The sequence below is a fragment of the Zootoca vivipara genome, chromosome Z (genome assembly GCF_963506605.1).
Source record: "Zootoca vivipara chromosome Z, rZooViv1.1, whole genome shotgun sequence".
NCBI classification, from domain to species: Eukaryota; Metazoa; Chordata; class Lepidosauria; order Squamata; family Lacertidae; genus Zootoca; species Zootoca vivipara.
Genome location: NC_083294.1, coordinates 38,309,410 through 38,331,237, shown reverse-complemented (window position 1 = coordinate 38,331,237; position 21,828 = coordinate 38,309,410). Strand labels below are relative to the sequence as shown.

Genomic DNA, 21,828 nt, shown 5'->3' with positions numbered 1-21,828 from the left:
CACTTGATCTCTGAATGAAGATATGCTTGCAGCAGTGACACATTTTTGCTGTTTGTTTTGAAAGCTAAACCTTAGTCACTTTAAATGTGCCTCTCCCAGCTGTTCGAGGCATGATTCACCAAACTGTAGCTCTGCAGTCAAAATTGCATTAAATGGGTCAACTGCGATGCAAAGTCAATGTGTACACTGTAAACATACAAAGCACGCTTAAGGGTAAGTTGAGCAGTTCACTGTACTGTGATGCACTTGCAGTGGGGAAGCCTAGCTGCCTGTCAACTGGCTAAGCTGGTGTGCTCAGGTGATGAAGCTACTGGAATGTTTGCAGACCTGCTTCTGTAAGGGAAGGGAATGATGTCAGTTTCGGGAATGAAAGCGTGCAGGTCCCCAACGACAGAAGGACCATCTGAGAAAGTTTGATGCAGCTTACTCCTAGGTAAACTAAACTAGATGCCTATGATTGCAGTTCTGCTAATCCAAATAAGACGAGCCTGCTGGATCAGGCCAACGGCCCATCTAGTCCAGCATCCTGTTCTCATGGTAGCCAACCAGGTGCCTTTGCAAAGCCCCAAAGCAAGACCTGGGTGTCCAATCCGAGTTTCTGTGCGCTTGAGTAGCTGACCTGTACAAATCAGCATTTGCACAAACATTTGAACACCCGCAGAGACACCTAACTGTCCACAGTGCTTTCCGTTCGTATGTTCCGTGGGTGGGATCTCGGGAAGCTCTTGTTAAAAACGAACTGCAGGCTGAATCCTGCCCATGTTTACCCACCCGTGTTGTGGGGTTGCTCCGGAGAGCTAACTGAAACGAGGAGGTAGGAGCGACACCAATGAACCCAAACTCCAAGCGCTTCCCTCCTCCTGCAACCCGCTCGCAGCAACAACACATTATAAAACTGCCTGGGTTTTATAACCATCCCGCACGGCGCTGCCCAATGAGCAGCTGCAGCGGGAGGAGGGCGGGGTGGAGAGAAGGAAATCACATTGCCCTTTTGATTTTTACATAAGTCTTTTGCCTAGACAAGGTACTTTCATGAGGGGCGTGTCTGGAGAGGGAAGCCGGCAGAATGGAGAGGCTGGCGCTGCCGCCGCTTCCACCAAAACAAGCGGGCAGCAGCAACAGCGCGCCGGAGACCCAACGAGATTCCTGCCTCTGCCTCCTCTCCACCTCCTCCTCCAGCCTGGCGCGCTCCGCGGCGCCACTTGAGCAGCGTGCCCGCCCTCTCGAGCAAAGGCCACCCACCGCCTCCACTCAAGCAGCCCGCCCAGTCATGGGCTCCCCGCAGCGGCAGGAGGAGCAAAAGCCACCAGCGCTAAGCTCGGCTGCCGAGGCTCTCCAGGCGCGCGATTTGGAGCGCTCTTCTTCCTCGGCTTCCTTCGCCCTCTCTGCGTCCTCGCTGCCGCCAGATACCACGATGCGCCCGCCCGAGTGGCAGGGGATGCTCCGGAGGGCAGAATGGTGGCTGGCGCAGGGCGGACAGCTCCCCGAAGCCCTCCAGCTCTGTCAGCTGGCCTCGGGCCACCCTCGGCAGCTGCGCGCGGAGCAAATGGGCGAGCTGGTGGATTGCATGGCGCGCAGCATCCGCATGAAAAGTGGTTCGGCTATAGCAGGGGCAGTGCCCGGCACGGCTCCGGAACGTGAATGGGAGATCTTCGGTTGCCGCAAATGCCAAGGTTTCCTCTACGAGCCTGTCTCGTTGCTCTGCGGCCACACTTTTTGCAAAAAGTGCCTGGAGAAGGAAAGGAGCCAGGCGGCAACGGCGGCAGGATGCAGTCTCTGTCCAGAGGGCAAGAGCGTTCCGCCCCGGCTCCGGATAAATGTTATCCTCAGCAACCTGTTGGCCAAATGTTTTCCTGGAAGAGTGAAGGCGTCGCGGCTTCGGCATGAAGGGAATCTCTTATATAAGGAGAAGAAATTGCAGGCTGCCCTTCAAAAGTACAACGAAGCAGTCCGATTAGGTAACGTACCTTCCGATGAGATGGGCAGTGGATTACTCAGCGCCACCTTTTCTCTTCTCTCTCTTCGTCTCGCTTAACCAGGGACCGTCCGGCGGGATTCTATTTCCCCTAGCCTGTTCACGCGTGAGCGTAGAACGCGTTTTTCCCCTCCTTTCTTGCTGACTCGCAAATGAACGTGTGAGTTTCCTCGTTTTGATGGGTTGAAAGTCGTATTCTTGGCGGGGTAGGGGGGCGGGGTTGAAACTTTCCTCTGTGTTTTTATCTAGCTGGTGACTCGTGCACATGTGCAAGCTACCACAGGAAGTTTCAGTTTCCTAGAAATAAATATGCACGTGTGAACCAGCTCCTTGTCACTCCTTTGACGTTTTCCGTTCTCCTTGCAACTTCTTAAACTTTTCTGAGGGACACAGAGGTGAGGTGGCCAGCTGCTGTTATTTGTTAAGCTGACCCTGCTCTCCTGACCTGTCTTGTATCCTGGCATGCAGAAATTCAACTGGTTCAGCTCTTGGCAATAGGTAGAGCTGCTGCTTCTCTCTCTCTCTCTCTCTCTCTCTCTCTCTCTCTCTCTCTCTCTCTCTCTCTCTCTCTCTTTCTCTCTCTCGTGTGTGTGTGTGTGTGTAAAGGTATAGCAGCAGATCAGTAAAAAAGAAGAAGCCAGCAACATTATACAGAAGATGTGCACCGATTGTTATGAATCTTGGTTTCTTGTACTCCAATCCCAGCTTGTTTTGACAGATTTAGTTTTGCTGTTGGGTCACTATTGTGAGTGCCCAAACAAGGGCTCTGTTTGCCCTTATCTGTGTAAGTTATCCAGGGCAGATCAGTGTAACTGCCATAGCTGCCAAGTTTTCCCTTTTCTCGCGAGGAAGCCTATTCAGCATAATGGAAAATCCCTTTAAAAAAGGGATAACTTGGCAGCTATGGTAACTGCTTGTGTATAGTGTCCTGCCTGGTGAGAGTGAGAGAGCGCAGTCATACAACCAATGTACCCCACATCTACACCTGCCATGTAATAAAGCTCTTCTTGCCTGTTGGCAGGATGGAATAAAAGGTGAATACAAACATGATAAATTACGGCTTAATAACACTGATTCAGACTGTCAAGGTAGTCTTATCACCACCATGCTTCTGGCCGCCTCTAATCTTTGTATAAAACCAAAGTGTATTAAAAGAACGACAGGTGTGTTTCCTCTGGGATGCTGACGGGATCAATTAATGTGATGAGTTTCAAGCTGAATATCTTGGTCAGCTTATACAGTACTGCCGGCCACGAAATACAAGGCGATCTAAGTATCCGCCCCCTTCCAAGGGGTGCTGCCTGCAAGGTCTTTAAAAGGTTCGGTGTGACTAAAATGTACATATGCTGACTTATATGTACAGCTACAAATATCGATCTCTAAGCTGCACGGTGCTTTGCAGCATGCTGAGCTGCCCTATAAACGTTGTTGTTGTTTTATTGTTTTCGCCGTCGTTTTTTTTAAAGCTTTTTTAAAAGTAGGGGAAATGACAGGAGATCACGTAAGTCCCTGGACCACCCACACGATTAGCAACACCCCTAACTAGCATCCAGCCCAGGAATGGAAAGGGCAATGAACCCAGGATGTGTCTTGTCCATCAAGCAAACCCTCACCTTTGCATTCTCACCAAAGTCTTGTTGATTCCGTCCGAAGTGAAAGTAGGTCAGGAGAACAGTATGTTGCATAAGCTTGGTAGCCCGGTCTTAGTTCCCTGCCCCCTTCCTATGGAATGGTTGTGTAACGAAGCACAGGTCGCGTTTTCCAAAGCATCCCACTGACGGTCTCATCATATTTAGCTAAATTGCCAATGACTCACTGCTGTGGTCTCCTGCTCACTGGAATTAGATTTTATTTCTAGATGTGAACAGTGGCTTTTTGTCTGCAAAGGATTCTCGCCGCCGCCGCTCCCCCCCCCCCCCGCATTTCTCTCTAAAGCAGCATGCAAGCTAGGATTACTAGACACTGTTGAATTGGGTGAAGAAATGCCTTTTTAAAAAAGAATTGGTTGTGCCAAGTTGAAGGGGTCAATGTCAGTGATTTCAGAAATTGTGGAAGCTTTCCCATAAAGAATCTTGATTTACCTTTTCTGTAGCAAGAGAGTTGACAAATGAATCCTGCTGGCTTTTTATTTTTTTAATTTTTTTTTTCTTTTGAGGAACTATTGCATAACTTCCAGAGTGGTAGCTTTGTTAAGCCTTTGCAACCAAAAAAAGAGATCAGAGAGTCTTTGTGGCACCTTTTAAAGATAAAAGGAAAATCTTGGGATGCCATGAAGTTTTTGTTGTGTTTAGGAAAAAAATGTTGAGCCATAGACTGAGCATCACCTGTAGTGAAAAATCATAATATCATATAATCAAATCATGCAAACATATCATGTAATCATAATATCATGCAGTCATTCATACAGTCATAAATTATCACAATATCATACAGCCATAATATCATTCCGTCATAATTTGACCGTGCTTTTGACATGAGTGTTTTAGCTCAATAATTTGACCTGGTATACAACAACTTCCTGTGTCCGCTAATTAGTCTCCCTCATCCTTTCAAAACTGGTTTCTTATTTAAGGAAGATATTAGAGCATCTGCTTTGTGTGCAGAAGGTCCCAGGTTCAATCCTTGGCATCTCTGGGTCTGGCAGGGAGAGAACTGGTACTCCGATGAGACATTGTCGATCAGCTCAGTGCTGGATTTACGTATAAGCTAAACAAGTTATGTAGGGAAGCAGATGGTGCTGTGGGTTTGCCAATCAGAAGGTCTGTGGTTCAAATCCCCATGACGGGGTGAGCTCCCATTGCTCGGTCCCAGCTCCTGCCAAGCTAGCAGTTCGAAAGTACGTCAAAGTGCAAGTAGATAAAAGTAGATAAAAAGGTACCGCTCCGGCAGGAAGGTAAACAGTGTTTCCGTGCACTGCTCTGGTTCGCCAGCTTAGTCATGCTGGCCACATGACCCGGAAAAACTGTCTGCAGACAAACACCGGCTCCCTCGGCCAGTAAAGCGAGATGAGCGCCGCAACCCCAGAGTTGTCCGTGACTGGACCTAACAGTCAGGGGTCCCTTTACCTTTACCTTTAAAAAAGCTATAGCTTAGAAGCCCACTCTCTTGGGGGGCCCCCAAAAAATTAAAGGGAAAAAACCTGGATGTACATTTCCAAAATATAAGATAAAAAACAAATAAAATAAAACCTACATACAGCAACAGTGTTTTGTATTGTGTAGGTACCTATGATGTACATATTTTGCTATGTTGAAATGGCTTTAGATACCTATTAGGTCCATCAATTACCATATAGCATATATTCAACACAAAAAACAGAGACAATTTGTTGTTGACAAAGGACACCTGGACATATAAAGGGCCCCATGACCTTCAGTAGATTAGGGCCTCATCAAACCTAAATCTGGCCCTGATCAGCGTAGTCAAGGCTGAGCTAAAAGAACCAGTAGCCTAGATGTACCTATTAGGCAACTGCCTTCATTGCAGGGGGTTGGACCAGATGACCCTTGGGGTCCCTTCCAACTCTACAATTCTATGCAGTTTAGGTAGTTCTGTCCCTATAATTCCCAAAAGAAAAGCTTCTGGGTTTTCTTATTCATGTATGCTACTACAGCGGCAAGAATGTTACTCGCCCTCAAAATGGAAAGATGCAGAAGTCCCAGCAAAGGAAGACTGGATACAAAAATGTATGGAATATGCAGAAACTAGTGGTTTTCAGCCCGTTCAATAACGGGCGCTAGAATCCTGGGGTTCGGAGAAGCGCTTGCGCAGCGCTTCTCCGAACCCTGGGACCTGTCCTTGCTGTCGGCGGCAGGGGGACAGGAACGGAGGAGGAGAAAGCGCTGCTTTCTCCTTCTCCGTTCCTCTCCCGCAGCCGCCGACAGGAAGCAGACATCCCAGGGTTCGGAGAAGCGCTTCTCCGAACCCTGGGACCCGTCCTTGCTGTCGGCGGCAGGGGGACAGGAACGGAGGAGGAGAAAGCGGCGCTTTCTCCTCCTTCCTTCCTCTCCCCCAGCCGCCGACAGGAAGGACGCGCGCACTCTCCCCCCCCCCGCCTCCTCCAACCGCCGCTCCTCACGGCCAGGGAGGGTTGTGAGGAGGCCTTCGCCGGCCTCCACCCCGGCGGGAGCGGCGGTTGGAGGAGGCAGAGTGGGGGGAGAGTGCGCGCGCGCAGTCTCTGCTGTCCAATCCCTGTATCCCTGGGGCACATGCGCAGTGACCCAGGGACACACGGGACATCTGGACGCAGGGACAACATGGACATTATTATATAGGATGGCAAAACTTACCGGAAGAATAAGAAATCAAGATAACAAACTTTTTAGAAAAGAATGCAAATAGTTTATTAAATATTTACAGATAAATTGCAAACAGATAAAGAACGTTGGCGGGATTATTGTAATAACCTGCAGTTTCATAAGAGTACATATTTAAAGTAGATGAATAAATGAGCAAATTAACTTAATTTGGATATGTGGAATATATTAAAAATAAATTTAAGGAACTGCAGAAAGGGGGAAGGAAGTCAAGTTTTGAAATGTTAAAATGATTGTAAAATTAGTGAAATGTATAAACCTGAAAAGTATAAATAATAATAATAATAATAATAATAATAATAATAATAATAATAAAACAACTCTACAACTCTGTGATTCTACATTTTATGTGGATGGTGCTGTTTCAACTGCATTAGCAGCAGCGTCTGCATCTGAACATTGAAAACAGAGGGAGTCAGACAACTGGTTCCTGTCACCCTTATGTAAAGTTTATATTGCATAGAACACACTATGAAACACACTATTTTAAAAAACAGGAATTTCATGTTTTTATACGTCACTGTCTGCTAAGGTAGCCTTTTTTGACCCACCCTTTTTTTAGACATAACAGAACCTTCATTTCTTCCCCACTGATTTATAGCAACTGTGTGATCTTATAGCTTTGTCATCACCCGTGTTTATGAAACTCCTGAAGAGCTTGTGTAAGACAAGCGTGATGGCTCTTATAACACCAGTTCCTGAGAGCTCCAGTTAATTAAAAACTTAAATAATGGATGTTTCCAAGACATACCAGAGACGATGTGATTATGAAGGATACTGCATACACCAGAAGTGCTTATAGTTCTTGTTAATTCCTAGTTGTACTGAGTCGATGTTTCCATTACTTACAGCGCCCAATGATCATTTGTTATATAGCAACCGGTCGCAGATTAACTCAACTTTGAAATGTTGTGAAGAAGCTTTGAACGATGCAGAAATGGCCTGTAGTCTCCAGCCATTGTGGGTAAAGGTGAGTGCAAGTTTCAGCTTCACATTTCTATTATTATTTAACTGAGCAAATAGTCACTGTCCATGTCACAGTGGAAATAAATGTCTCTGATTTGTGGCCAGTTGGCAATTCCTCAAACAGACCAGCAAATTGTGTGCAGTTAAATTTTGTGATGGGAAATATGCAGTGGTAACTTCTGAAATATAAAGGAGGCCTGAGCTTGCAAATAACTCCACGCAAGTTACTAGTCCACAAACGTTTCTGGCAAATTGGTAGCCTGAAAGAAAAAAATCAAGTTATCAACTAAGTTTACAAAATATTCCTCCTTGCCTAGCCACTTGGAGGTAATTTTGCTCACTACTGATGACCTAGTATGGCAGGGGTGAGGAATCTCAGGCTCATGGGCAAATGCAGCTCATTAAATATCTGTCTGTCTGTCTGTCTGTCTGGACCAGTGATGGGCAACCTTTTGAGCTTGGTGTGTCAAAATTTGCCCAAAAAACTGAGCATAACTCGGGTGGTGTGTCACTTCGAGAAAAAACCCATAATTTTGCGATATTTATAGTTTAAATTAAAAAAATGTATAATTGTAATATATAACTGTATTTAATAAACCAAAAACTAATTTTTTAACCTAACCAAACCAAAAAACCCTTATTTATCACAAAGTGCGCAGAGTTGTTGAGCTTTTTGGGGGGAGCTGCTGACCAAGGTTTTGGAGGTTTTGGGGGGGGGTGAAAAAGTTGCTTTGCTTTTTTTGGGGGGTGCCCCAAAGCTGCTGCGCTTTTTTGGGGGGGGGAAGAAAACAGAAATAAATGACGAATAATACCGTACTTTTGCTGGAACTAACACGCAGCACCGACATAGTCTGCCAAAGCACCAAAAAATCCAGCACAGAACGGGTTAAAAAACGAACGCTGTTATATCCAATCATAGTCTGCCAAAGCGCCAGAAAAAAACAGCACAGAAAGGGTTAAAAAAACCAATCTCTGGCTACCAGCAACAACAACAAAAAAGGATCCGGGTTTTAACAGCGGAGACAAGCTGTAGCGGAGACAAGCTGTAGGAGGAGCGGGAGAACAAATAGGGGAAAAACAACAACAGCAGCAGCAGTGCGAATGGGCTGATGGGGCGCGTGCCAGCAGTGAGGGCTCTGCGTGTCACATCTGACACGCGTGTCATAGGTTCGCCATCACTGGTCTGGACTCTCCTCTTCCTTGACTCCAGCCCTCACCAGCCCTATTTTGCACCCTCCTTGAGTGGTTTTGCCTGGCTGAACTTTGTCCTTGATCTCCGATAATGCCTTGTGTATGCATGGTTTTGCCTCTGGCCTTGCCCACCACTGTCATGTGGCCTCCAGAAGACTCCTCAGAAGGAATGTGGCCCTCAGTATGAAAAAGTTTCTCTACTTTTGTGGTATAACAGGGCTAGTGATTGAACCTGCCGCCTTCAAGATGCTGGTGCACAAACTATAGGTCTTCTCTGCTGTGTCCCAGAAGCACAGGAAGGTTTGTAGCTGGGTGGCAGAGCATTTGCTTCACAAGTTCAATCCCCAGCGTCTCCAGGTATGGCCAAGAGAGACTCCCTCTCTGGAACCCTGGAGAGCCCTTGCTAGTCAGTGTAAACAATACTAAACCTGATGAACTAAACAATGGTCTGACTGTGTACAAGGCAATTTCCTGTGTTTTTACTGCATATGTTTAAGTTGTTAGGTGAGCCTAGGAAAAGGCAGTGATGACTCCCTTCCTTCTTGCAGGGTCACTTACGGAAGGGACAAGCCCTTGTTAAACTTGGGAAAACAGAAGAAGCTTTAGAAGAGTTTTTATTCTGCCTTGCCTTGGATGCTGGGAACAAAACTGCCAGATCAGAAGCTCAAAAAGTGAGTCCTATGTATCTTTTTATCTGATGTCCACATCTGTAACCTGTAGCTTACCAGTTTATCAGTTTATGGGATATGGTTGTGCATCATTATGCTCTCCACTACTGTGTTGTCTGGGTGGACCTTATGTAAGTTATTTTGGAGCAGGGAACTGTCGTCGTCTTGCTGCCATATGAAGTTGCCAAGCACATCGGTGGTGCTGTGATAGAGAGGTCACACTGGGTCCTTCGCAGTGCACATGACAGGCAGGCAAAATAGCAAATCAGATGTTTGTTCAGCCATCAGTCTCCCCCCTTTTGCACCATGCTCACTTTTTAAAATGTAGGGTGTTCACTTCAACTTTGATCCCCACCACTTCATCAATAATATTTTTAAAAACTGCTTCAGGGATTGGTGGTGAAGTTGGTATGGATCTTTGTGACATTCTCCCTTTGCAAGTTCCCCTTACTTGTAACTGTATCCTGGTTGCCCTGCATGACTCCACCTTTTCCCCATCAGTGCCTTCTTCATAACCCACCTTTCCCTTGAAGTACTTAGCATAACCCCATAGTTCTCATGCCTCATGTATATTGCCCATGGGTTTCTAAAGTAATTACGTATTGTTCCTGTGTCTACCCTCTACATCCATCTCCCTAATGGCATTGTACAGTACAGTATAAATAAAAAACAGCCATAATCATGATTTTTAGCCCACTTTTTGTCGGCAGGCACCTTAGACCTCTAAGCCAAGTCATGTCATCATGTTGTAAGATTTAAAAAGGGGTAGAGCTAGCTTAATTATGGTGATGTTGGTGCCATCAAGTGCACACGATTTCCCTCCCTGGGATGAGATGAACTTTGAAAAACCAGTTGCACAAGGTTTTTGGCATGATTCAGGCTGAACTGGGGAAAGCTGACTGTGGAGAGGAAGGTTGCCAGTTGGCTAGTGACTGTGATGTCACCAACCCGCCACTTCTTGTTTTCCTGACAGCCCCTGGAGCAATTTTGCAACAGGTTTTAAAATTAACTTCCTTTTCTTGGTAAGGTGAAACACACACACACACACACACACACACACATACATACACACACATGCCAACTTTTGTATCTTGGCATGTCCCTTTCCCCCTACCTCCCTGACAAACCATTGCATTATTGTGCCATGTGCTGTTTTTGTACCGGTGTGTCTCATTTCGGTGCTGTTCCTCAGCACAATGCTGCAATGAACTGATAACGTTCCTTTTCTAAAGTTGCATTGGTAACATTGCATTGTTTGAAGGAGGCTATTTATTGCTGCATGTAATGATAAAAGTAGCCTTTGGGTGAATTGGATGACTGTCCACAGAGCACAGCACAGTGAACTTGTCTGATTCTTCACTAAGGCTGTTTGGGCAGTTGTGACACTCTTTTTTTCAGAAGTGCTCTGACTGAACACATGAAGCTGAGCTCATCCTAGCTGGTTGCTTAGTTTAGAATTGCCGATCAGCCTAAGAAGTGGGTTGTGTTCAGTGAGCATGATGAAGTTCGGGGAAGCAACCTGACCTCCCTTCTACCTTGGAATTCCAGTGTGGAGACTTGGAAAAGTCTCTGTTCCAAATTCAATGCCTGGTTTATTATAGTATATATCTTTGCTCGCAAGGGCTCTTCAAGTCACCTCCTTCTCCGGTGTAAATAACTAGAGGCTCTGGCAGGATTTGCAATTGGCATTCAGAAAAATGAGCTGCAGATAGGGGAGGTAGGGGTGGGGAGCCTATGATATGTTCAGACTCCCATCAGCCATGACCATTGGCCATGCTGGCTGGGGAGGGGCATCTGGAGGGGCACATGTTCCCCAGTCCTGAAATAAAGTGTGGGAAGGAGGTTAAAGAGCCCTTTGGCTTGGGTCTTAGGCAACATGGAAGCAAATAAGTTTCTGGCCCTCTAGCCCTTGCTCATTTCAGAATATTGCCTCTGGGTTTCACAAATGCTGTTTGTTCAGGAATATAGCGGAAAGGAGTGGGAGACATCTCAGCCAAGAGAAACCCATGCTGCCCTGTGTCTTGGTCACATCACACAGTGTGCATGAGGCTTCCACTGTGCAATTCAAGTTGGGAGGGTTGCGGCAAGCTGCACTGGGCCCATGCAATGCAATACTGATGCCACTGGTTGGCGTTAGCTTCTTAGTCTCATGAGATGAGAATGCAAAACAAGGGGTAGGGGAGAAATGGCCCTCCAGATGTTGCTGGACTCTAGCTTGGCTAGTGGTCAAGGTTGATGGGAGTTGTAGTCCTTACAACCTCTGGAGGACACTCCCTGATGCAGACGGCAGAAAAAAAGGGATTGCCTCTAAGAAACAAAAATGTAGGAAGCAACCTCATACCAGAGCAGAGTACCTATTTGTCTGCCTAGCCCAGTGTTTCCCAAACTTGGGTCTCCCCAGCTGTTGTTTTTGGACTACAATTCCCACCTTCCCTGATCACTGGCCTTGCTAGCTAGGGATGATGGGGGTTGTAGTCTAAAAACACCTGGAGACCCAAGTTTGGGAAACCCTGATCTAGCCCAATGTTGTCTATGCAGACTGGCAGCTGCTCTTTGGGCAAAGGAATCTTCCTGTTGCTACCTGATCCTTTTGACTGGAGAGGGAAGGGGCTAATGATTATTATCCAAAGGAGCCCAGGGCAGCAAATGTACATGCAATAAAATATATTTAAAAGAATTTCATTACAGGTGCAGACTTTGAAAGCTCCTTACTTAAGTCTTGTTGAAAGAGGAGATGACTTCTAGTAGGTGCCAAAAAGGCAACAGAAGCAAGCATTGGATTTTTTTAGGAGCCCAGGAAATAAAGCAGCAGAATTTTCCAGCCTCTGATTTTATTTTTATGCTGAGATAGCTTGCAGTTAGTAGTTTTCAGATGAATCAGCATTCTCTTGACGCTGGCACTTAACCAGTGGTTTTCACATCTTTGTGAATCTGTTGGCGCTCTCTCTCTCTCTCTCTCTGAATGTATGATGATCCCGTTTTGGAATGTAAAAGCACACAGCAAATCTTGCTTTGGTGCAGAGGATTAAACTTGTTGCTTACCTCTGTGGGATTTCATTCAGATATGGGATGTATAGGCTTGGCCCATCCTGTTGAACCTTGGGTTTAGATTCCCGCCCACTTCATGTAGCTTTGAACTATGCTCTAATGCTTATGCAAGAGACAGGGAATGTGGTCTAGCCTAACTCACCCCACAGTGTGGTTGTGCAGATAAAATTAGGATAACCTCAGGTATGCTCACCTCTTCCCTTTGAAAGACAGGTAGGATGCAGGTGTTTAAATTTTTAATGGTGTGGGTAGAACACAAGTCAATTCTGCCCTGCCCTGTGGTCAAACCCAGATGACTGAAAATTGTTTTATTCTGTTTTGTTAGGAGTCTATTAAACAGGAAATGTATGACTATCAACCTATTAGCATTGACAAGATGAGTTTGCATTGCAGCAGCCTTTGTGTGTGTGCTTTTCATAGCTTAACTGTTCCGCAGGGAAGCTTAAAGAGCACTTCTCTCCTTACAGTAAATAAGATCCTTGGCCCAGATAGCCTAGTATTAACGGCCATGACTCACAATGGCTCTCTGGAGCTCTTGTAGAGCTTTCCCATCACCTGCTGTCACATCCGCTTCATACATTTAAAGCACATTTCATGCTCAAGAATTATAGGAACTGCGGTTTGTGAAGGGTGTTGGGAATTGTAGCCCTGTGAGGGGGAAACTACAGTTCCCTGGATTCTTTAGGGCAAGCCATGTGCTTTAAATGTGAGTTAAATCAAATGTGCATTGAATTTATAGTGTGGATGTGACCTAGTCCTCTGAAGTGGACATGCCAGGAATTGAACGCAAGACTTTATGTGTGCAAAGCTTCTGCTCCGTCACCAAATTAAGTAGTGAAGTGTGTGTGTGTGTTTTATATCACAGCTTCTACTTAATTTAATTTTGCGTGTCCCGGGGGATGCTCAGGAACGCTTGCCCCTGATATCCTGCAGCTGTTGTCCCGTCACTCTAGATTAAAAGGGAACCTTTTAAATTCAGTGGGATCTGAAGGCACCAGCCACAGCCTACAAAGTTTGCTCAAGGTAGCACTTGTCTGTGGTACTGTCCTTGTATGTTTAATATTTGGTGGGGGAGGGGAGGTGGTTGCACAGTTTGCTGCTGGGGTGGGTGGGTAGGGTCATTGGCCTGCTGCATGAGTGCTTGCTGCTGACCACCCTGAGATTTTATTAGCAAGGCACATGGGGGTTCTTGTTTTATTAACAACGGGGTTCTCTGACACTCGTTTGAGAATTGCAGCCAGTCATTAGGAAAACCTTGGCAGAAAGGTTGCGGTTGAAGAGACTCATTAAACTGGGTCTCGTTTTTTAAAAGTTAAGAAGAGTCTGGCTGATAGATCAGACCCAAATGGTCCTAGAGGCCTCCCGCCTCCTTCCCAAAGCCTGGTTTGCGCTTTCCCAGCTTTGTAAGGAGGAGGGAGGGCTCTAGGACCCTGCCATCTGGTACGCAGGCTGAGACCCTACCTGTCTCACCAGAGTAGTGCATGCTCTGGTTATCTCCCGCTTGGACTACTGTAATGCGCTCTACGTGGGGCTACCTTTGAAGGTGGCCTGGAAACTGCAATTAAACCAGAATGCGGCAGCTAGACTGGTGACTGGGAGTGGCCGCCAAGACCACATAACACTGGTCCTGAAAGACCTACATTGGCTCCCAGTACATTTCCGAGCACAATTCAAAGTGTTGGTGTTGACCTTTAAAGCCCTAAATGGCCTCGGTCCAGTATACCTGAAGGAGCGTCTCCTCCCCCATCGTTCTGCCCGGACACTGAGGTCCAGCGCCGAGGGCCTTCTGGCGGTTCCCTTGCTACGAGAAGCCAAGTTACAGGGAACCAGGCAGAGGGCCTTCTCGGTAGTGGCACCCACCCTGTGGAATGCCCTCCCACCAGAGGTCAAAGAGAATAACAATTACCAGACCTTTAGAAGGCATGTTAAGGCAGCCCTGTTTAGGGAAGCTTTTAATGTTTGATGGATTTCTGTATTTTAATATTTTATTGGAAGCCGCCCAGAGTGGCTGGGGGAACCCGGCCAGATGGGCGGGGTATAAATAATATATTATTATTATTATTATTATTATTATTATTATTATTATTATTATTATGTCAAAATCCTTGTGCCTCCTTCCTTATCTGCCTTTGGGAAGGCAGCAAGATGAATGAGGGGTGCCATAGTACCCAAGTCCCCCCACAGCTAGGTGCTTCTGGGAAACGTCCAAGCTGGACATGTGTGCAATGTTTTCTTTGTTTTTTTATAAGTTCTCCTTTGAAGACCTTGACCAGAAAGTGTTATCTATGATTTCAGAATAGGCTTTGCATGAATTTATTGGGCTGCAAAGAACTGATCTTGGGTCTTTGGGCTGGTTAGATTGAACAGCCATTGTATTTGTCTTCTCTGTCTGGCCCTTGGTATTCTGCCCAGGCCACACCGATCACCACCACTGCTTCAGACCTTCCTTGAGTGCTTTTGCCCGGCTGGAACGTGTCTGTCCTCCTCTGGAGGAGGACAGAGTGAGGGGTGAGTGGGTGGGTATAGATATAGAAGCTGTTGTTGTTGTTTAGTCGTTTAGTCGTGTCCGACTCTTCATGACCCCATGGACCATAGGACGCCAGGCACTCCTGTCTTCCACTGCCTCCCGCAGTTTGGTCAAACTCATGTTGGTAGCTTCAAGCCATCCTGTCCAGCCATCTCGTCCTCTGTCATCCCCTTCTCCTTGTGCCCTCCATCTTTCCCAACAGATATAGAAGCTAGCCTATTGTATAAAGGTAAACTTTACATGCATTGCTCCACCCACTTCTGGCTGTGGCCCTGGCATGGAATGCAACCCTTAAAGTGTTTTACTGCTTAGTGTTGCACCCAGTGTATTATTTGTACTTTCAGCACCGGTTTTAATGCTGTGCGGTCAATTCCCCCCACCCCCCGCATAGGGCACCGAGGGGGGTACAAAATTATGAAGACCCATAATTGAGAAGATCCATTTGGGGATGCAAAATTCTGGCCATGCACAGGGCGTCATATTGCAAAAGATTACCCAAGTCTGCCCCTGGTACTTTTGCACCAGGATTGTTTTTCTATTGAAGTCATTTGTTGCTCATCCTGCTTCAGTTGTCACGAGAAATTGTGAGCAATATGCTGTACAGTACAGGCAAGATGTTGCAGAATTCTATTTAAAAGTAGGGATGACTCTGCAACCTTAAGCCTGATTTTAGGGAACGTGTAGCTTTTTCTTCAGGGTGATTTGATTGCTTTGAAGCACCGAATTGCATTTTAGGGCTTGAGTTGAGAGGCAGTTTAATTTAAGGACTCTCCCTTCCAGCATTGAGTACTGTTCCTTGGGGGGGGGGGAAGACCCCTACCTCTTCCCCATTCTCTGGTAGTCACCTCTGATCAGGCCTGGCCCACTCACGAGGCAAGGTGAGGTGACTGCCTCAGGCAGCAGCGTTTACCAGGGCAGCAGATCCCAATGTCAATCTTTCTCCCCCACCTTGTTCCTGATGTAGGTATTTGCTGACGCCATCTTCCCTGGAGGGCAGGGGCTGTCATTTGGGGGTCAGCCTCAGTTGGCAAAATGCATTGGACCAGCTTTGTCTCTGGTGGCCATCTCTGAAACAGGCCAAGGTAGCTTTGGGGCAGAGTTGCAGGGAACTTCATGGTGCAGGGAAGGGGTTCCTAAAACACAGCATCATTGCCAAAGCATCCTGCATAGCAAACTCATTCTCCAAATGCAGGTCCTTGCATAGTCCAAATGGCTGTGTCTAGTATCCATGCCAAAGAGGGTGATGTGGACAAGCTTGGGGGGGGGGTTGCAATGTTTGCTGAAGTACAAAAAAAACCAAAGGTGGAGGAGAGACTCCCAAAAAGCATCTTAGTGAAGGCATGCTAAATGGACCTGGAGAAGTGATCAGGTGGGTGGGTTAGATGGAAAACTGCAGAGAGGGAAAACTGCAGAGAGGGAAATAGATTGGAACAGATTGTTCTGGGAAAGGGTGTGACTGGTTGGCAGGAACCCTGAGCAGGAACATGCTGCATGGCACCATTTTGTTGTGAGTCCCACCTAGAACCACAGAATTGTAGAGTTGGAAGGGACCAGGAGGGTCATCTTGTCCAACCCTGTGCAATGGAGGAATCTTTTGCCCCAAGGTGGGGCTTGAACCCACAACCCTGAGATTAAGAGTCTCATGCTCTGCCAACTGAGCTATCCCACCAATACTAGTCCTACTTCCAGCAGACACATTAAAGTTAATGGGCCTGACTAACATAGGGACCATTAAAAGACAGGACTAACTAAAGGTCTACTGTAACTTAGTCACGTACAAACACCAGATTTTTATGTAGAAGCATGAGATGGAAGGAGATGCATCATTATGTTGTACCCTGCCCGGAAGGCTCCATGGAGCTCAGATAATAGTTTGCCCCAATGGCAAACCTTGGCTTAAGACTGCCAAGGTTAAATCTTGACCGGCTCTGGTAACCTGGCCTTTTAAAGCTTAACCTCAAAAATTGTAACAAACAAACAAAAATGTATATGTGTATGTATATGTATGTATATGTATATGTATACAAGCATGAATAACAATGTTCAGGTTTGGTGATGGGAAAAAATAAATAAATATCATTAAAATAAAATAAAATAAAGCTTAACCTCAACAATAGCTTATTTTCTGTTTTGAATGTTCTTAACTCCCATAGGTAAAGGTAAATGGACCCTTGACGGTTAGGTCCAGTCACAGACGACCCTGGGGTTGTGGCACTCATCTCACTTTATTGGCTGAGGGAGCCGGCGTTTGTCCACTCCACAGACAGTTTTTCCGGGTCATGACTAAGCCGCTTCTGGCGAACCAGAGCAGCGCACGGAAATGCTGTTTACCTTCCCGCTGGAGCGGTACCTATTTATCTACTTGCACTTTGACGTGCTTTCGAACTGCTAGGTTGGCAGGAGCTGGGACCGAGCTACGGGAGCTCACCCCATTGTGGGGATTCGAACAGCTGATCTTCTGATCGGCAAGCCCCAGGCTCTGTGGTTTAGACCACAGCGCCACCCGCGTCCCTTTTATTAACTCCCATAAGTAGCCTCAATTTTCACAAATCAGGTGAATGAAGTACAGTAGTCAATCTTTTTCAAAGCCATACCACTCCCAAAAAATCTTGAGAACTGTAGTTTGTCAAGGATGCAAAGTGAAAAGATTGTTAATAGAGGTGTTCCATGCTCTGTGCAGATGCGCTTTGAGGACATCTGTGAAGGTCTTGTGAAGAACATTATTGCTAGAGATCAGTAGTTCTAAAGAAGAACCTTTTTCTTTGCACAGGCAAACATGGACAAGGAAATGCACTTTGCTCTCCATGAGGATCAGAAGGCAGCTGACCACAGTGGCTTGGAAAAGTCCATCCCAGTGGCAGGGAGCATGAAAGGAAGCTTGGTCAAGAGAAGGCATGCCTCTTCAGCGACTGAGACAGCCATCCTTTTATCTGAGAAGTGCTGTCTTCTAAAGAGAAAACACTACTCTGATGAGGCCCCAAACACTGACCCACCTAGGAAAATTATGAAAAGGGGTAAGCTTTCTTTAAAAAATAAAAAAGAATCTATTTTAGCACTGAAGTAAAGTGGCAATACCAAAAAAAATGATGGCTTATAATTTTTGGAGAAGTTTACACTTTCTAATTTATATGGCTAGATACATGTATAAAACAAAACATTTTTTTCTGTTTTGTTGTTGTTGTTCTGATGTATCAATAAAATCTATTTTTAAAAAATGAAATTAATGGACCTACATTAGTCATGCTCATTACTTTAAGTAGGTCTACTCTAAGTAGGAGTAGCATTTGATGCAAATCAGTACCATATGTCTTCAAAGAGAGGAAAGAGCCTAAAGAGAGGAGCCAGTGTGGTGAAGTGGTTAAGAGCAGTAGACTCGTAATCTGGTGATCTGGGTTCGGGTCTCCGCTCCTCCACATGCAGCTTCTGGGTGACCTTGGGCTAGTCACACTTCTCTGAAGTCTCTCAGCCCCACTCACCTCACAGAGTGTTTGTTGTGGGGGAGGAAGGGAAAGGAGATTGTTAGCCGCTTTGAGACTCCTTTGGGTAGTGATAAAGCGGGATATCAAATCCAAACTACTACTCCTCCGCCTCCTCCGCCTCCTCCTCTTCTTCTTCTTCTTCTTCTTCTTCTTCTTCTTCTTCTTCTTCTTCTTCTTCTTCTTCTTCTTCTTCTTCTTCAATTTAAATTCAGTTATAAAATCTGAATATGTACCTTTTTGGAAATGTTACTTGTAGCCAGGCTACATGATGTGCAGAAAGAGGTGGTACACCATTGTATATGCCAGGGACCAGGTTCACTACATCCTCACATGAAAAAAACCATCCTCCTTGTGTAAAAAAATTAGCTCATCAGAAAGCGAGAAAAACTACATGTAGGGGAGTCTTGTTCAGTGTTCATTTTTTATTTTTTCACCATGGGGCTGGAGGATTCTAAAATATAAACAAATCCCTACTCTCTGAAGTGGCACCATCCAGAATTCTACCACTGTATGTTCTGCATAAAGTAAGTGTGGATTAAATGCCCCCCTAAACACAATGGTGTGGGGTGAGTGACAACACTTTTCTCTAAACTATAAAACATTTGAATTAAGCACTTACAAATGTTAGACCTTTGAACCTGCAGACACAATTTTGATGCCCAAAAATGTGAGGTGCAAATGGTAGGTTCTTGTGGGGGAGACAATTGTTAAGTCACCAATTGTGATTGTTTGGCGTTTACCCATCTGTGGCCAAGTACACACTTTTAACTCCAATATATTCTCCTTCCAGTTCTGTAATCTCTGTGTTTGGTTTTTTCCCCTTCTTTGTCCCCCCCCCTTCCCATTTTTAACAGATGCAAATGAGGGGAAAGGATCCGGTGCTGGGAAGAGTGCTCGGTTTGAATTTGTGGAACCATCAGATATGGAGTGCTCGTTGTGCATGAGGTAACCATTACTATCTTCTTGTCTAAAATAGGTGCAGGGAACTTTTCAGTCTGCAGATGTTGATGGACTACAACTCCCACCATCCCTAGTCCTTCTCCATGTTTGTGGGGCCTGGTGGGAGCTGGCATTCAGCAACTTCACGAGGAGACTCTCCCCAGAGTCTGCAGAGGAGAGTGGAGGGAACCCCAAAGAGACCTGAGGAATAGCAGGGCTCTGTTTAGGCTGCTCAGCCTCCCTGCCCAACAGCTGATGTGCAGGGTCGCACAGCAGCAGCAGCTGCCACTTTGCCACGTGTCCTTCAGCTGTCCCCAGATATTTTGGTGTGGATTGGAAAGAGATTGGGGGAGAGATAGCTGGAGAGCAGGGGGGGGGGAAAGGCTTTTAGAGGCTTTTTAGAGGGTGCTCCCCACTTTACACAATTTCACTTAGGCACAGTGGGGCCCAGAATGTAACCCCCATGTAAGTGGGGGAATGCCTGTCCTTCTTAAAAAGGGTTCCAGCCAGTGAACCTTCCACTCGTCAGCCTAACCGACTCACAACTTGCTTGGGGAAAGCAGGACTGGTTTCCAGCCTTTTCCAACCCCTGAGATCAAAGCAGCTTGTTTATTTCCCTGGTAGACCCCCTCAATTTCCCAAAGCCCAGGAACTCCAAGACAAACTCACCTTGCATTTCCCAGACAGCTCCATTATAGTTTATTCAGAGCGTAAAGGCAGTCCATGCTCCCCAAGTCTCTTCCAGGGGTGGCAAAATATGCTGATCTCTTATGACTCTGAGCCTAACCTTTCAGTAACTGGATTCCAAGCTTCTAGGGATTCTAGAGTGCTGGGACTGGCAACCACACATATATCAGCAGTCGGAATATGAAACTTTATCAGAAATAAATGAGTCTTGAAAAAAAGAGACAATGCACATAATCATTTTAACGAAGAAAATATTTATAAGAACTATTTTTTAAAAAAAGAAATAAATGGTGGGGGAAAGCAGGCAACAGGTCAAACAGAATGCAAAATAAATCAAAGCGCTTTGGGTATATAGCTGGACGAAGCCTGGCCTATTTGCCACAGGACAGTATTTTTGGTCTACTTACAAGTAGGCAGCAAGAATGGTCAGATCCAGCCTGGATCCCTGATGGTGAGAGGGACCATACCTGCAAGGGCAGCTCAGCTTTTAAAGGTTTTCTCTCCTATCCTTGGAGAGAGCAGCCCCTGGCTCTTTCTGACCAGTGACAGCAACAGCCATTTTGTCAGGTATGTCACACCTCCCAAATGAGAAACCCAAGTACCCTTTTGCATTTGAATAGAACTGGCAGGAAATAGGTGGAAATGGTGGAAGCAGGAGACCTGTCCTTTGTGACAGATGCAAACCAAGGTGCAGTGTTACCCAGGAATAGAAACTCACTTGAAACCAATTCCAGAACCTGCTTTGTGCTAACCATGGTTGATGGTGTTGCCAACATAACCCTGAAAGCTGGAGGGTGGAATTCAAGTTCTTCAGGAGAGGGAATGAAAAGGAATGTAAGCATGAACACCTAGAAGCAATTGTTCAGGTTGCTAGGCAGGTGATAGGTTGCCTGAATTGCTGGAAATCCATGCTACTGATTTGGCATGGGCCTGAGTCTTTTTACTTTAACTTGTAGAACATTGAATTTGTCATAATTGCCCATAAGGAAATTCAACGAAATCTGCATACTGTCTTTCCATGAACCAGTAACCCAGTGATCTCATCTCCAACCGACCCAAGCTGTTATTAACCCAGTTTGCCCGCCCAACTACGTAATGTAGCTGACCTACATCCAGGGAGTGAGTCAGGGACAGACCAAGAAATCTGCATAAACTCCTGCAACGTACCTGGGTAATTGGACAGAGTTTCTTCTAGGCTGCTTTTTAATCCTCTCCCCTGATCCTTCTCCATAAGACACATTCAGACTCGTACCCTGAACTGCTTTGAACAGGTGCTTGAATCCTCAGCCTTGTTCCAGGCGAGCTAATAGAATAATTTGGCTGCTTTGCTGGAAGAGACAGATTGCCGGAGGAGAGGATTTTCAGGCCCACCCCAAATATTAAAACTTTCAGCCACCGCCACCATATTAACATTTCAGGCCCCCAATCTATAATAACTTTCAGCAAAGTCATGGCTTTCCCCAAAGCATCCTGAGACCTGTGGTTTGTAAAAGGTGCTGAGAGTTGTTAGGAGACCCCTATTTCCCTCGCAGAGCTAAAGTTTTCACAGTTCCCTGGGAAGAAGGATTGGTTGTTAAACAACTCTGGGAATTGTAGCTCTATGAAGGGAATAGAGCCTCCTAGCAACTCTCAACATCCTTTACAAACTACCCAGGGATCTCCATGATATTGCTTTTAACTGTATAGTGCATGTAGGGCCCTAGACACATAAAATAGATTTCTACTTATATGATTCCATAGTTACACATATGCACACACATGCCAAGGAAACCCTATACAGATAATCTTCTCCACTATTAAAGGAACTCATTCTCTCTATGGATCCTTATATAGTCAATATGTGACTATTGACTATATAACACAAACAAATGGACATCAGTAGGTTCAGGGAAATCCCAGGATTTGGAAAGAAATGAAAAATTGAGAAAGGGACACCTCAGTCAGCCCAATGAGGACTGACTATGCTCAATGATCAAGGCATTCTGACTGACTTAGACAAGAAAAATGAGGAAACTGAGTGGGGTATGGAATG

The 21,828-nt window shown here is 45.8% G+C and overlaps 1 protein-coding gene across 1 annotated transcript in view; it reads left to right on the top strand.

Annotated features, from left to right (window-relative positions):
• The first annotated feature begins 1,033 nt into the window (after nucleotides 1–1,033).
• Nucleotides 1,034–21,828, top strand: part of LONRF3 (LON peptidase N-terminal domain and ring finger 3) — a 31,011-nt gene continuing 10,216 nt past the window's right edge. Inside the window, exons 1-5 of the mRNA XM_035114045.2 lie at nucleotides 1,034–1,958; nucleotides 7,143–7,261; nucleotides 8,997–9,119; nucleotides 17,462–17,705; nucleotides 19,025–19,115. Coding sequence (XP_034969936.2) covers nucleotides 1,067–1,958; nucleotides 7,143–7,261; nucleotides 8,997–9,119; nucleotides 17,462–17,705; nucleotides 19,025–19,115 — 1,469 coding nt within the window. The 5' untranslated portion in view covers nucleotides 1,034–1,066. The remainder of the gene's footprint in view (nucleotides 1,959–7,142; nucleotides 7,262–8,996; nucleotides 9,120–17,461; nucleotides 17,706–19,024; nucleotides 19,116–21,828) is intronic.